The sequence below is a fragment of the Anabrus simplex genome, chromosome 2, assembly GCF_040414725.1.
Source record: "Anabrus simplex isolate iqAnaSimp1 chromosome 2, ASM4041472v1, whole genome shotgun sequence".
Classification (NCBI taxonomy): domain Eukaryota; kingdom Metazoa; phylum Arthropoda; class Insecta; order Orthoptera; family Tettigoniidae; genus Anabrus; species Anabrus simplex.
The window spans coordinates 1,089,191,262-1,089,206,740 of NC_090266.1; the positions used below are offsets into that span (position 1 = coordinate 1,089,191,262).

Below are 15,479 nucleotides of genomic sequence, written 5' to 3' on the forward strand. Positions count from 1 at the left end.
ATTGCTGACAAGATCACACCTCTCTTTAGAAACATCATCATTGATGAGCAACATGAATTCTTTTCAGGACGGTCAACCTGTAGCAGTCTTCTTTTATTCTATCAGTTCTTCTTTGATGCAATAGAGAACCACTGTCAGGTGGAATGCATTTATACAGACTTCCCAAAAGCTTTTGACACTGTTGACCACTATATCTTGCTGCAAAAGCTAACAGTTTACAGAATTAATGGGCCTCTCCTCTCCTGGTTAGAATCCTATCTTAAAACTCACCTGCAGATTGTTAAAATAAGGAATCATTTTTCTGCACCTGTTACTGTTACCAGTGGAGTTCCTGAAGGGTCTCACCTTGTGCCCTTACTTTTTACTCTCTACATAAATGACATTAAAAATATACTTAAGAATTCTGAATTGCTTTTGTTTGCTGATGATGCAAAAAGATTTATGCAAATTAATTGTCCACTTGATTGTTTAAAACTTCAAGAAGATTTACATCATCTTGAAAAGTACTGTATTTGAAATGGGTTGAAACTTAATCATGAAAAATGTAAAATAATATTTTAAAAAAAACAAGAAGAAAATATCATTTCAATACAAATTTAGTAATAACATTCTATCTCCTGTTTCACAAGTCAATGACCTTGGTGTTTTATTCACTTATAACCTATCATTTAATGAACATATTGAAAATATTTGTAAAAAATCATTACTAAGATTGGGTTGCATTACTAGATATTCCAGAGAATTTTCAAAATTAACTGCCTATCGATTGCTGTATGTATCTGTGGTATGCTCTATACTAGAATACTGTACACCTGTTTGGAACCCTTCTCATCAGACCTCTATCCATAGATTAGATTCAGTACAACATAAATTTCTTCGTTTATATTCATTTAGAGCAGGATTCTCATATGAAAATGTTTATTATACAGCCCTACAAGAGTCTTTAAATCAGCTTAGTCTGTCACAATGCCGTGAATTCCTAGATACAATATAATTATTAAATGAATGTAGTAATGGTCCACCTTTCAATACTATACTTCATTGTTAAATTGCTTCATTCCTTGGTGAATTTTCCACAACTCCTTGAAAAAATTAATGTAAATGTACCAGACAGACACATGAGGTTCAAGAATACGTTGTCTACAAATTGGCATAGAACTAACTATGCATTCAATGGGCCAATAGAACGAATGTCAAGATCTCTAAATGAAGTGGATATTGATATATTTAACTGCTCATTTGTCAAAATTTAGAAATCACTTACATAATTTCCAGAATTGACTATTACTTTCCTGTGCTTACTTGTAATATAACCTGTGTGTATATCTGTACATATTTTTCTACTTATACTCCACTGAACTTTCTTTTTAGTGTGTTGTGTTTTGTTTATTTTTCCCTATTGTTGTGTAAAATGGTATTACTCTTAATAAAGTATTATTATTGGGTAGTCGAATAGCTCATCTCCTTTCTCCCAAGTCTTCCCAGCCCAAACTTTGCAACATTTTTGTAACGCTACTCCGGAAATCACCCAGAGCAAATCGAGCTGCTTTTCTATGTCAGTGCAACGTAAATCAGATTGTAGTAAAAAAAAAAAAAAAAAAAGAATATGGGTTATACTTAGGTGCCAGCAGGTGATCGTATACCTCTCCTTTCCTAAATCAGTTATTATATAGGAGCATTATTCATTCAACATAAATTTCTGTTTGAGAAGAAGATCTTAATCTTCTTCTTTTTCTAATGCTTTTCTCACATCTGGGGGTCACGGGTGCAAACTGTGTTGCACATGTGGATTTGGCTCTGTTTTATGGCCGGATGCCAGAAGGAGGTCTTAATATTTGGTATTATATACATAATGTATTTTTTTAATTACTGTTTTCTGTAGAATTCTGTAATTTATTAAAATACTTAAGTGTCTCTTAGTTTCATCCACCTGTTGTTGTTAGGCTTCTTATTGTAATGTTCTGTCATAGGGCCAATGAACATAATTATACCCAAGTACCCAGTTCTGTCTAGAAGTACTTTTAGTCAAATTGGTAGTACTATTTATAGATTTCCAATGAGTTGGGTAGGTAATAAATGAGTTAAATTTCCTCACTTCGAACATTGATATAGGAATTTCGTGAAGACTTTTGTCTGGAGCATGGTATTATTTGAAAGTGAAACTTGGACAATAACTAGCTCAGAAAGAAAAAGAATAGAAGCTTTTGAACTGTTGATGTTACAGAAGAATGCTGAAGGTGAGTTGGTTGGATCAAATTATGAATGAGGAGATACTGAATGGAAATGGTGCGAGGGCAATTATTTGGCAAAATTTGACCAGAAGAAGAGAGGAAATGATAGAACACTTCTTAAGACACCCATGACTGTTCAGTTAGTTTTATTTAGGGAATTGTAGGCAGTAAGAACTGTAGGGGTATACCAAGGCATGAATGTAACAAACAGATTAAGAGTAGATGCAAGATGTAGTAATTACATAGAAATGAAAAGGTTAACACAGAATAGGGTGGCATGGAGAGTTTCATCAAATGAGCCTATGGACTGATGACAGAAACGACGATAATTACAAATTTTGGTTATCATTGTCCCTTGGAAAGTTAAGGTCAGAGGCTTATTTAGGCAGGAACCAAAGGGTGACAAATTCACGAGGGGAGGCAGAAAATTAACAATGTTTGTATGATCTTAAAAGAAGATTTTAATTCATTCAGAAAGGGATATCTTGCAAGGAAAATGATGGAAGTTTATATTGTGGGTAACTTGGCATCATTGGCTTCCTACTGTGTACTGTTTCCAACTGCTAATTAATTACTCTTTTTTTGTGGATTCTGTGTCTTCACGTCATCATGTATTTCAGTTTATTTTGTATAAAGATTTATTTATGTACTTGTGTTTCAAATTGCTCAATTTAAAGGTAGTTTTTGACCCTTGCAAGTATTAAAAATTATTTACTATCATCTCAAACTCTTGCTGTGCTTGCCATTGAGAATGTTTTAACTGTATGGGTAGACTATGAAGATGTCATAGACTAATATGATAATTAAAAATCAAGACAGAATCCTCTAAGCTGCTGATTCCTCTCCTTTTCAGGAGCATACAGTACATCCCAAAGATTTGGAAAGTGGATTAGGGACGCACAATTTCTTGCGCCCATTGGTGTGCTGCAGTAGTTAAATTTGGCTCTGGAAGGGGTTAAGAGAATACTCAAAAGTGCAAACTCACCATGACATAGGGATCAACCTTTTAAAGTATGAGTATAAATAAATAAGAAGTCACAATATTTTTTTTTTAATTAACTATGATGGGAAATACTAACATCAGAGAGATGCCAGTTTTATTAATGTAGAGAAATTTAAAGTAATCACAGTAATAAGACAAAGAATTTAGCAATATATAAACTAGATGACATGAAAACCAGCACAACCTAGACTAAGGTAATGTTGGTTGGGAAGAAACCTACAGTAAGAGGATTGAATAACAGACAGAGAATACAAAACTTGAGCTATTGGATAATTTAATGGACTTAGGATGTGTGTTATTCTGGCAAGAAAGCTTTTGGTTTTACACGACTGTTGAAATGAAATGTTGTTCGGCTTTTAGTGCCGGGATATCCCAGGACGGGTTCGGCTCACCAGGTGCAGGTCTTTCTATTTGACACCCGTAGGTGACCTGCGTGTCGTGATGAGGATGAAATGATGATGAAAACAACACATACATCCAGCCCCCGTGCCATTGGAATGAACCAATTAAGGTTAAAATCCCTGACCCGGCCGAGAATCGAACCCGGGACCCTCTGAACCGAAGGCCAGGACACTGACCGTTCTGCCAACGAGTCGGACTACATGACTGTTGATGTGGTCACAGCCACCAGGACCTTCATTTAACAAGTCTCTTTAATTTAAAAAATAATCTCACATGCTTTGGCTGGGCTTTAAACTGCCACTAATGATGGTTCTTGTCTATCACATCCCCTATATTCTTGTAGGATGGTAGTATAGTGAGTGAAATAAAATCTGACATGAGTTTGCAGTTATAGTCAATATAATTTGTAAAAAGAAATGAGTATGCTGAAAAAATGATCCTTTCATCACTCAGATTTCAGACTTGATTTTGCTGTGCAGTCTGTGTGGATCCAGAGTCAATTATAAGAAGGCACTCACACTCCAACAAACTAATACCAGCTGATATATAATATGGAATTTTTTGACTTTGTCTGTTCTGTGAAGATACTTTTGTGACTGACACAATCTGTAGGCTTGGCTTACCACCCACTGAGCAAATGTGGCATGGTGTGGGTTACTGTAGTCACGTCCTAGTTCGTGAACAATGGGCAACGGCTGAGTGGCCTAGTAAGTGGTCCTGACAGTCAGGATACCAGTTGCTATGGAATGGGAGTGGACATCTCGGACATATTCTGAGTCATGGCCCTCCTTGTGCTCAGGCGGCTAGGACTATACAATTCACCGGTGGTCCATAACCCGTTAGAGGAGAGAGCCTCACCTGGACTATGTGCAAGGAGGGTAGCATCTTGCTTCATGAATTTACCGAGATCAGAACATTTTAAACAAGCCTCGGACCTATGGGAGAAACGGAGTCCCACTCTCATTTGACAGGCGAGGGACTCCTTGGAAGCAACTTGGCGAACGAAATGGAATTCGATGGGGAGCTATCAATAATGGGGGTTATGGAAGAAAGAAAGTAGAACTGGCTGAGTCAGCAAAGAGGATGCATCTGGATGTGCTAGGAGTAAGTGATATTCGGGTAAGGAGAGATGACGAGGAAGAGATAGGAGATTATAAAGTGTACTTGACGGGTGTTAGAAAGGGAAGGGCAGAGTCTGGGGTAGGGCTCTTTATCAGGAATACCATTGCACACAACATAGTTTCTGTTAGGCACGTAAATGACCGAATGATGTGGGTAGATTTGTCAGTTGGAGGAATCAGGAATAGAATTGTCTCCGTGTATTCACCGCGTGAGGAAGCAGATGAGGATGAAGTTGACAAGTTTTATGAAGCATTGAGTGACATCGTGGTCAGGGTCAACAGCAAGGATAGAATAGTGCTAATGGGCGATTTCAATGCGAGAGTTGGGAATAGAACTGAAGGATACGAAAGGGTGATTGGTAAATGTGGGGAAGATATGGAAGCTAATGGGAATGGGAAGCATTTGCTGGACTTCTGTGCTAGTATGGGTTTAGCAGTTATGAATACATTCTTCAAGCATAAGGCTATTCACCCCTACACATGGGAGGCTAGGGGTACCAGATCCATAATAGACTATATCTTAAACGATTACGAATTCAGGAAATCTGTTAGGAATGTACGTGTTTTCCGGGGATTTTTTGATGATACAGACCACTATCTGATCTGTAGTGAACTAAGTATCTCTAGGCCTAGGGTAGAGAAAGTGAAATCTGTCTTCAAACGAATAAGGGTAGAAAATCTCCAGGACGAGGAAATTAGACAGAAGTACATGGATATGATTAGTGAGAAGTTTTGAACAGTAGACAGTAAGCAGGTTCAGGATATAGAAAGTGAATGGGTGGCATACAGGGATGCTGTAGTAGAAACAGCAAGGAATGCCTAGGAACAACTGTGTGTAAAGATGGGAAAAGGCGAACATCTTGGTGGAATAATAAAGTGAGAGCAGCATGTAAACGTAAAAAGAAGGCTTATCAGAAATGGCTCCAAACAAGGGCAGAGGAAGACAGGGATTTGTACGTAGATGAATGAAACGGAGCGAAACAAATAGTTGTTGAATCCATAAGGAAGTCTTGGGAAGATTTTGGTAATAACCTGGAAAGGCTAAGTCAAGCAGCAGGGAAACCTTTTTGGACTGTAATAAAAAATCTTAGGAAGGGAGGGAAAAAGGAAATGAAGAGTGTTTTGAGTAATTCAGGTGAACTCATAATAGATCCCAGGGAATCACTGGAGTGGTGGAGGGAATATTTTGAACATCTTCTCAATGTAAAAGGAAATCATCCTGGTGGTGTTGCAAACAGCCAAGCTCATGGGGAGGAGGAAAATGATGTTGGTGAAATTACGCTTGAGGAAGTGGAAAGGATGGTAAATAAACTCCATTGTCATAAAGCAGCAGGATTAGATGAAATTAGACCTGAAATGGTGAAGTATAGTGGAAAGGCAGGGATGAAATAGCTTCATAGAGTAGTAAGATTAGTATGGAGTGTTAGTAAGGTACCTTCAGATTGGACAAAAGCAGTAATTGCACCTATCTATAAGCAAGGGAACAGGAAGGATTGCAATAACTATCGAGGTATCTCATTGATTAGTATACCAGGCAAAGTATTCAGTGGCATCTTGGAAGGTAGGGTGCGATCAGTCGTTGAGAGGAAGTTGGATGAAACCAGTGTGGTTTCAGACCACAGAGAGGCTGTCAGGATCAGACTTTCAGTATGCGCCAGGTAATTGAAAAATGCTACGAGAGGAATAGGCAGTTGTGTTTATGTTTCGTAGATCTAGAGAAAACATACGACAGGGTACCAAGGGAAAAGATGTTCACTATATTGGGGGACTATGCAATTAAAGGTAGATTATTAAAATCAATCAAAGGTATTTATGTTGACAATTGGGCTTCAGTGAGAATTGATGGTAGAATGAGTTCTTGGTTCAGGGTACTTACAGGGGTTAGACAAGCCTGTAATCTTTCACCTTTGCTGTTCGTAGTTTACATGGATCATCTGCTGAAAGGTATAAAATGGCAGGAGGGATTCAGTTAGGTGGAAATGTAGTAAGCAGTTTGGCCTATGCTGACGACTTAGTCTTAATGGCACACTGTGCTGAAAGCTTGCAGTCTAATATCTTGGAACTTGAAAATAGGTGTAATGAATATGTTATGAAAATTAGCATCTCGAAGACTAAATTGAGGTCAGAAATTCAACCGAATTGAATGTCAGATTGTTGATACAAAGCTAGAACTGGTAGGTAATTTCAAGTATTTAGGGTGTGTGTTCTCCCGGGATGGTAATATAGTAAGTGAGATTGAATCAAGGTCTAGTAAAGCTAATGCAGTGAGTTCGCAGTTGCAATCAACGGTATTCTGTAAGAAGGAAGTCAGCTCCCAGATGAAACTATCTTTACATCGATCTGTTTTCAGACCAACTTTGCTTTATGGGAGCGAAAGCTGGGTGGACTCAGGATATCTTATTCATAAGTTAGAAGTAACAGACATGAAAGTAGCAAGAATGATTGCTGGCACAAACAGGTGGGAACAATGGCAAGAGGGTACTCGGAATGAGGAAATTAAGGCTAATTTAGGAATGAACTTGATGGATGAAGCTGTATGCATAAGCCGGCTTCGGTGGTAGGGTCATGTGAGGCGAATGGAGGAGGATAGGTTACCTAGGAGAATGATGTACTCTGTTATGGAGGGTAAGAGAAGTATAGGTAGACCAAGACATCCATGGTTAGACTCAGTTTCTAACGATTTAAAGATAAGAGGTATAGAACTAAACGAGGCCACAACACTAGTTGCAAATCGAGGATTGTGGCGACGTTTAGTAAAAGTCACAGAGGCTTGCAGACTGAACGCTGAAAGGCATAACAGTCTATAAAGATAATGTATGTATGTATGTATGTATGTATGTATGTATGTATGTATGTGATACATTCTGCCAGAGCATGTCAGATATCTTTGACTCCATCCCTTGTCATATCACCGTATGTCTCTCCACACAATGATGATATGAAAACAAAAACATACCTATGGTGCAACAGCCCATTAGGGCCGTAGTCTGCAGACACTGGAGTGCAACATGGTCAGTGTGAAGACATCCATAGCCATATTACTTGGCTTTCTTGATCGGGTAGTGACAATATAACATTATACTGGAAATATTATATCGGCATGTTACGTTTGCTTGAATATGTTGCCTCTTTGCTGTGATATTTAATCATTTTGTTGCACCATTCTCCTTGTCTTGTTGAGAAGCATTCAATTTCAGTGGCTTTGGCCATGTGTGTAGAAAGTAACAAATGAAATATATGAGAACGAATATAAGACTTTTATGAAAGATGGAAATAAATATCAACATAAAAAAGACTTGCTACTAAAATAAATGGCTAAATGATAAACTAAGAGATTGGAATACTGTAAAATATATTGTACAGTTGGCAGGAAGGTACATATAGTAGAATCTACAGTTATAACATATTTCATGTTTCCTGGCACTTATATCACGCTTGTTAATAACTCTGATTTGAAATTTCACTGATCTGAAAGAACTATTCCTTCAGAACATATTCTTTCCTTACTTTTAGACAATATAGGCCCAAGATATTTTCTTGCTACTTTTACCACTGGATCCTTGTATCTCCAAGTTTCCTTCCCATTTGTCATTTTGGAACTATTCGTTGATCAGTAGCATCTATTTCTGCCTGATATATGTATATTTCCATTAAGCTTTAAAACATCATCCTCCTTTGGTGTGGCTATTACTAGCCTGGTGTAGTGTTGTAATCAGTGTGGGAGTTGCTGGAATATTGGTACCAGCACAAACACCCAGTCCCCAAGCAAAAGATAATTGAAGTGTAGGATACTACTGTCTTTCTTACTATTCATGATAAAAATCCCACGACTTGACTGGAAATCAAACCTGAGGCCCGAAGGCTGAGATGTTGAACTGATGGCTATGGAGATGTACTTCCTTTAATCTATAATACTAGTACCCTTTGCAGTCAGGCCTCACTTTGTTAATTTTAGAGCAATCTTCACATAGTTTGCTTCATGTCTGATAGCAAGTCAGGAATCTTCAAAAAAACCTCTTAGTACTTACTCATTGCTGTAGTACCTGTTATTCTCTGAAGGATATTTGAATTTTCATAAACAGAAGTAGTATGAGGCAGCAGAGTTCACACAGTAGGTATTATAAAACTGGAGCTAGTATTAAAATAGCATGCTTAAATTTTGAAACTTTAAAATTACATTTCTTATATTCTAATGAAAGTGGCATTGAAGTGAAAATTGTGCTATTCCTTTTATATTATAAAGTCCTATTGCTGGACTGTTGCCCTTGCTACATCAGATGGAATATGAACCTTGATCTTAAAGAAAAGCTATGTGAGGGCCATTTATAATTTGCATTCTTTCATTTTCACCACAGAAACTGAATAAATTCTATATTTTCTTAGGATTTCTCGTAGAAATATGCACTTCTGTATGATTGCACTGCATGTCAGGGTTACATTCTTCGTGGTTGTTTCAATGTAGGATACTACTGTCGTGTAAGAATGGTTGGGCCATATTTTCTTGTGTATTAGTGTTATATACCTTGAAAGATATCATAATCATGTGTATCTAGATAAAATTGACTTTTCTGTTTTCCAGTACATTGTCGTAGCACCAGATCAAGTCTCGGTTTTAAAAGGAATGTTTACTCCCTGGTGTGAAAACTGCACTCAGAAGGTGCTCATCAGAGCAGTTGGAATTATTGGAGCAGTTATAATGCCTCACAATTTGTATCTTCATTCTGCGTTAGTAAAGGTAGGTAACAGTTAAGCTAAATATTTTGATAGAAGGAGGTTTGCCTCCTTATCTGGAATATGTGGAAGAAATTAGAAAAAAAATTTAATTTATCAACTGGACTTAACATAAAGTCACCTCTTCATCTATACTACTTCCAATTTCTTGATACTGTTGTAAAATATCTAGATCCATGAGCAGAGACAAGGCCATGTTTACACACAACCATGTCTTGAGTTTCACAAAAAAGATGATACAAAGAAATTGCTAAAATGTTTGTGAACCCTGTTCAGTTAGCATGGTTGACTAGGTGTGGTTGCAGTACTCCCTGTTACCAAGCTCGATAGCTGCAGTCGCTTAAGTGCGGCCAGTATCCAGTAATCAGGAGATAGTGGGGTCGAACCCCACTGTCGGCAGCCCTGAAGATGGTTTTCCATGGTTTCCCATTTTCACACCAGGCAAATGCTGGGGCTGTACCTTAAGGCCACGGCCGCTTCCTTCCCATTCCTGGGCCTTAAAAATTATGCTTGTAGCTTGAAATCTGTTCTTTTCCCAATTCTGCCACTTTCGACTAATAGGCTGGTCAAAATCGACAATAAAGTAACAAAACGTTATGTATCTCTGATTTTTTAGTATGTAGTTTGGACCCATTAGGACTATGTATACCCAAGTTTTCAACTCTCAAAAAATTGTTGAAAAATTTTTACACACGAAAAACCGCGAAATTTTTGGACTTGTTTCAGATTCTGCACTCTATCTCCTGATCTCGGCGTTTTTCGTAGAAGGCTACTGTGTACGTTTTTAAGAGCATTAATTTTATGACAAATTAAGCTCAACCGGAGCTCTGTAGGTCAATTGGTTACCGAATTACGGCACTTTGAAAATAGGCCAGTGTTTCAAAAATGGAAAAATTTTAGTTTTAGACCTTCTTTGGACGGAAATTGCGTCGAAACCATTTATCCTACGAGTAGAACGCGTAGAATATAATTTGTAGGCAATTTAATTAGCTTTAAATTAAGCACAGAGCGGGGTCTGTAAGCCTCCTAGTTCACTCAAAATCTAAAATAAACTACATAAGGTAAAATCGCATTTTTCCAGAAATATTCCATAACCTTTCCTATCTTTTGTTTTTTGGGTTGGTAAAGAAAAAGAAGGCATGTAATCATTAAAAAATGGTGAAATGTATTTTAACATAAACATAAGAATTATAAGTAATCAAACGGTCGGTCGGTTTAGATACATAGTCAAACTCGTTGCGTTGTTTTTGATGGCCCTGGGCCGTCACTTTCGTTGCTCTCTTCAATAGGTAGGTCTTCGTCCCCTATAGGTTGGTAGGTGCTCCACTATTGGTGGATCGTCAGGGTTGTCTTGAGGCTTATCATCATTGTCCTCTTCGGTGATGTTAAGGGCAGCATTCTGGCACGTTTCCCCAGAGCAGGTAGCACACATCACAGAACATCTGAGCCCTGCTTTCAGGCAAGTGCAGCCACCTCTGCACCCCTTCTTGCATTTGCAAGAGAGGAGTTTCAGGAGCTCTGTGGGGGCAGGAGCTTGCCGACTGGTAATGGGGATGAGTCCAGCCGAGGTCAATTCCCAACCCCAGCCGGTGGCCTCTTTCTCCACTCCCAACCACTTTTGCACCTGGTGATATGTGCAGTAGTGGTGATACGAGACAGCCTCTGTGGTTGGGGGCAATCGGGCCAGATTCGTTTTGGTGTTGGCTGCTGTCTTCACAAAAGTACGGAAGTGTACATCGTTGAGGGTGTCTGTTGTATACGTTTGTTTTAGTGAATCCTAGATCGCAGAGGAGCACGAGCAAATCCATATCCTCTCCAAAGATGATCACGTGGTCATTGGAGGTACGTTTTTGCAGAGCAGTCATGACGTTATCATGGTCTGTGTCTTCTTTTGATATTTTTGTCTCAGTTCCCTCAAGAGCAAATGCAGAACAGAGATGCTCAATGAGACGAACCTTGTTTTTGTCATACGAGAGCATGTTCTCTTGGGGGACTGTGATGATGGTCGATGCATCAAACACAGTTTCTGCTGACGCTGCAGAACACCATCGTGATCACTCTGCAAATTTGGTGCTCTTTTGGGTGCCATCCTCAGGATACCCATCGAAGACTACACACACATTTCTCCCAAAGTGGTAAAAAATATGTTGCTTATGTAGCTTGTTGTGATAGCCCGTACCGAATCATTCTGATGCGACATGACTTTATGGACGAGGTATCCTCGATCGACGACAGTAAGTGTTTTCGCCTACACACTGATGTTCTCTGTGGCTTGAGTGAAGGCAGCGTAAAAATGCTGATTTTGTGCTTTTACACAGCCCTTCGTCGGAAAATAGGGCCATTGTATATGGAGCGAGCTCATATGTGAAGTGTACATCATTGAGGGTGTCTGTCGTATACGTTTGTTTTAGTGAATCCTAGACCGCAGAGGAGCATGAGCAAATCCATATCCTCTCCAAAGATGATCACATGGTCATTGGAGGTACGTTTTTGCAGAGCAGTCACGATGTTGACTGTTTCATGATACACATGCGCTGGAAGATGGTGAGTGGCTCGACATCGACTCTTTTCTTGTGGATCTTGATAGAGGTTGTAGGCGTTGCCAAAGAGAGGACTTTTTCTTTCCTATAGACGCTAACATTCCCAAAAGTTTTTCGAATAATTCGGTTCACCCCTTTCAGTCCTTCTTCTCGGGCAGAGTGGCAATTTATGTGGGGACCACCTACAGTGCCACTGCTAATGGATACAAGTTTACCTATCGATGGGAACAGTGGATGGTTATTGAACCAGGCTTTCAGTTTTTTCACGTCAGACGTATCCCGTGCAATTTGCATAGGTCGCATATCGACACGCTGTTCACTTGTGGAGGAAATAGCTCAACACCCTTCTACCTCTTCACATATATTCAGCATACATACCATCCCGTCCGTCCAGTGAGAGAGCACGCTTGTAGAGATACCTCTGCCATGGCTTAGGCCACCCTGGCTCTTCATTGAACGCATCAATACCTGTTCAATTTTCGTCAGTCCACAGACTTGACCAAAATTTGTCAGATCTGCAGATGGTGAAGCATCCTTTCGTGAACAATTGATATTCTGTTGGGTCCATCCGGTCTTGCAGAGTGCCCATTCATCACTTTTTCAACACTGTTTTTAGCATATATCATGGCAAGGAGCTGTTTGAGGCCACTCGCCACCATGATATTGCCAGTTGCTCCCATATATGACATAATAGGTGGAAGCCACCTAATCGTACTTCCACACCAGTCAATTCAGCACTGGGACAGTTTTGGACAATGTCAGTTTCTTTCATGTACAATTATTCAACTTACATACCTCCTATATGATCATAACAAGTTTTCCATGTTTAAATCTCACTTCATGCAACAAAAAAGTGGTTAGGTACATGTCTGGAAAAATGCGATTTTACCTTATATGAGTTTCTTTGAGATTTTGAGGGAACTACGAGGCTTATAGACCTCGCTCTGTGCTTAATTTAAAGCCAATTAAATTGCCTACAAATTATATTCTACAAGTTCTACTTGTAGGATCAGTGGTTTCAACGCAATTTCGGTCCAAAGAAGGTCTAAATCTGAAATTTACAGTTTTTGGAAAACTGGCCTATTTTTAAAGTGCCGTAATTCGGTAACCAATTGACCTACACAGCTCTGGTTGGGCTTAATGTGCTACAAATTTAATGTTCTTAAAAACATATAGAGTATCTTTCAATGAAAAATGTATGGATTAGGATATATAGAGCAGAATCTGAAACAAGGCCAAAAATTTCACGGTTTTTCGTGTGTAAAAATTTCCCCACAATTTTTTGAGAGTTGCAAACTTGGGTATACATAGCCCTAATGGGTCCAAACAACATAATAAAACATCAGAGATACATAACATTTTGCAAATTTAGTGATTTTTTTTGCGTCTATTTCGACTGACCTATAAGAAGCATTGTGTTAAATGTCAGTAAAGCCTTTAGTGTTAATTTCAGAAATATCTCCTTTATATTTCTAGATATATCAACTGTTCTGTCATTCATGCTTATGGGCCCATTTGCGTTGTTTGCATTCTGCCATAGCAGTATTATAGTTATTCATGCAGGCTAATGGTATCAGGTTATTATGACATTTCTGTGTACTTTCTTTTTATAAAGAGAAGGTCCTGAAAGTTTCTAAATTCTCTATTATAATTGCTACAGTATTGTTAAAAAATATTTTTCTGCAATAATATCACCAAGACATGTTTGGTAACTTTTACCACTAATTTGCTATCCCAGAAGAGGTTATCTGCAAGTAAATGTATAGCTTCTTACAACTTCTGGGCATAAAATTTTGTTTCAGATATGTTTTTGGTTAAAAAAGAATTGAGTTTCTGACAGCACAGTAAATGAAGCCAGGCTTTGGGTAGTTAAGACTACTGAAGACTTTCATTACGATGAATGAGGCTTGTGAATGTTAAGATTTTAAACTTTCGGCATGTACTGTATAATCACTCAAAAATTGGAGCGAATGCTTGGTATTGTATGTTCCTTGCATTTAATATTCTTATCAGAAAATTATCAAAATATAATTCACCTCCCATTATAGATAGAATTCCTGTGGATGCCCACAACAAACATTGTATCTATAGATTCAGTTGTTTCTGAGAAAAGTGTACCAGCGAGGAAGTTATACAACACCATGTACTCATTCTATGTATTTTTGAGCAGCTGTACAATTCAAATCTCCTACTGAGATTTTTTTTTCCCTTTGACTGTTAGTATTATGAAGCTTTCAGTGTCTAAAAAATATGTAGTTACTATTTTTGCCAATAGTGTTGAAACAAGAATGCATTTGCTATAATACAGGGAAATATTGAACTATGCGAAATGGATGTGTTTGTGCATAATATTTTTCAAAAAAATGTTTTTGGAACTTTGTTCAGCAGTATCAGAGAAAACATAGCACTTGTATTGGTAGTTGCTTGCTAATGGAAACTATATCTGGTGTATTCCTGGTTTATTCATGAAGTTAAGATTGCTTATCTCACATTTATATGCATTCCTTTAAATTATATGTCTGTCTGTTATTACACTTTAATTCATCCACAGTTTGCGAGCCAGAGTGGATTAGTTTTCTAAGCCTGTTCAGTCTTGGTTCAGTCTGGTGGTATTTTAAGGTACTGAAATATGCCAGACTTATATCAGTACATTTACTGCCGCATAAAAACTCCTGTGAACCCTGAGGTTTTGCTTTGGTGCATCCCAATGAAGCAGATAGACAAGACATAGGTGCCTCCATATTGGATGGGTATCTGTCGAGAGACCACACTAACAAAGGGTTCATCGAAATTAGGTAGCAGTCTTTTGGAAGTTGTATAAGCAGCAGTCTGGATGATCAATTGATATGGTCTTGTAATCAGTGGCAAAGCGTGAACTAAATAAGCGGGGAGACAGATTTTTTTATTAGAGATTTTTTAATTTAAACTATTTTAATCACATTATATATGGAGTATATGGAGTTTTGTTAATCATATTATACATGGAATTTTGTTTTCGATGCATACAGATCTATATTCAATACTATATTAATGACTGAAACTAAGACAAATCCTATAACAACCTATAACCCTACATGCACTCATTTTATCTTTAAATATAGACTAAATGGGCAGCGAGAGTTGTCAAATAACAACATACTTTTAGAATGAAAAATTTGCTACATAGATTCAATAAGAGAAATAAGAAATGAATAGATTTTCACACAAGTCACCTTAAACAATATTCTTGTAAATGAGTTCAATCCGCCTGCCCTTAATTTCAGCAAATATATATATTACCCTAGTCTTGAAGTCAGGTGAATTGCTAAGATGCCACAGCAGTTCCTTCTCTATAAATAGCTAGAGTTTCCAAGTTAGTCTCTGGTTGGTCACTGAATTCCTTAAATAGGTTTTAATTCGTTTCAATGCACTCATAGTGCGTTCACTAGAAACTGACGTTAACGGAATATAC

General features: G+C 38.1%; 1 protein-coding gene across 3 annotated transcripts in view; it reads left to right on the top strand.

Annotated features, from left to right (window-relative positions):
• The window catches only part of Mvl (Malvolio), a 300,000-nt gene that overhangs the window by 206,314 nt on the left and 78,207 nt on the right, over nucleotides 1–15,479 (top strand). For all 3 annotated transcript variants that reach the window (XM_067142051.2, XM_067142054.2, XM_067142055.2), the window contains exon 6: nucleotides 9,337–9,492. In XM_067142051.2, coding sequence (XP_066998152.2) covers nucleotides 9,337–9,492 — 156 coding nt within the window. The remainder of the gene's footprint in view (nucleotides 1–9,336; nucleotides 9,493–15,479) is intronic.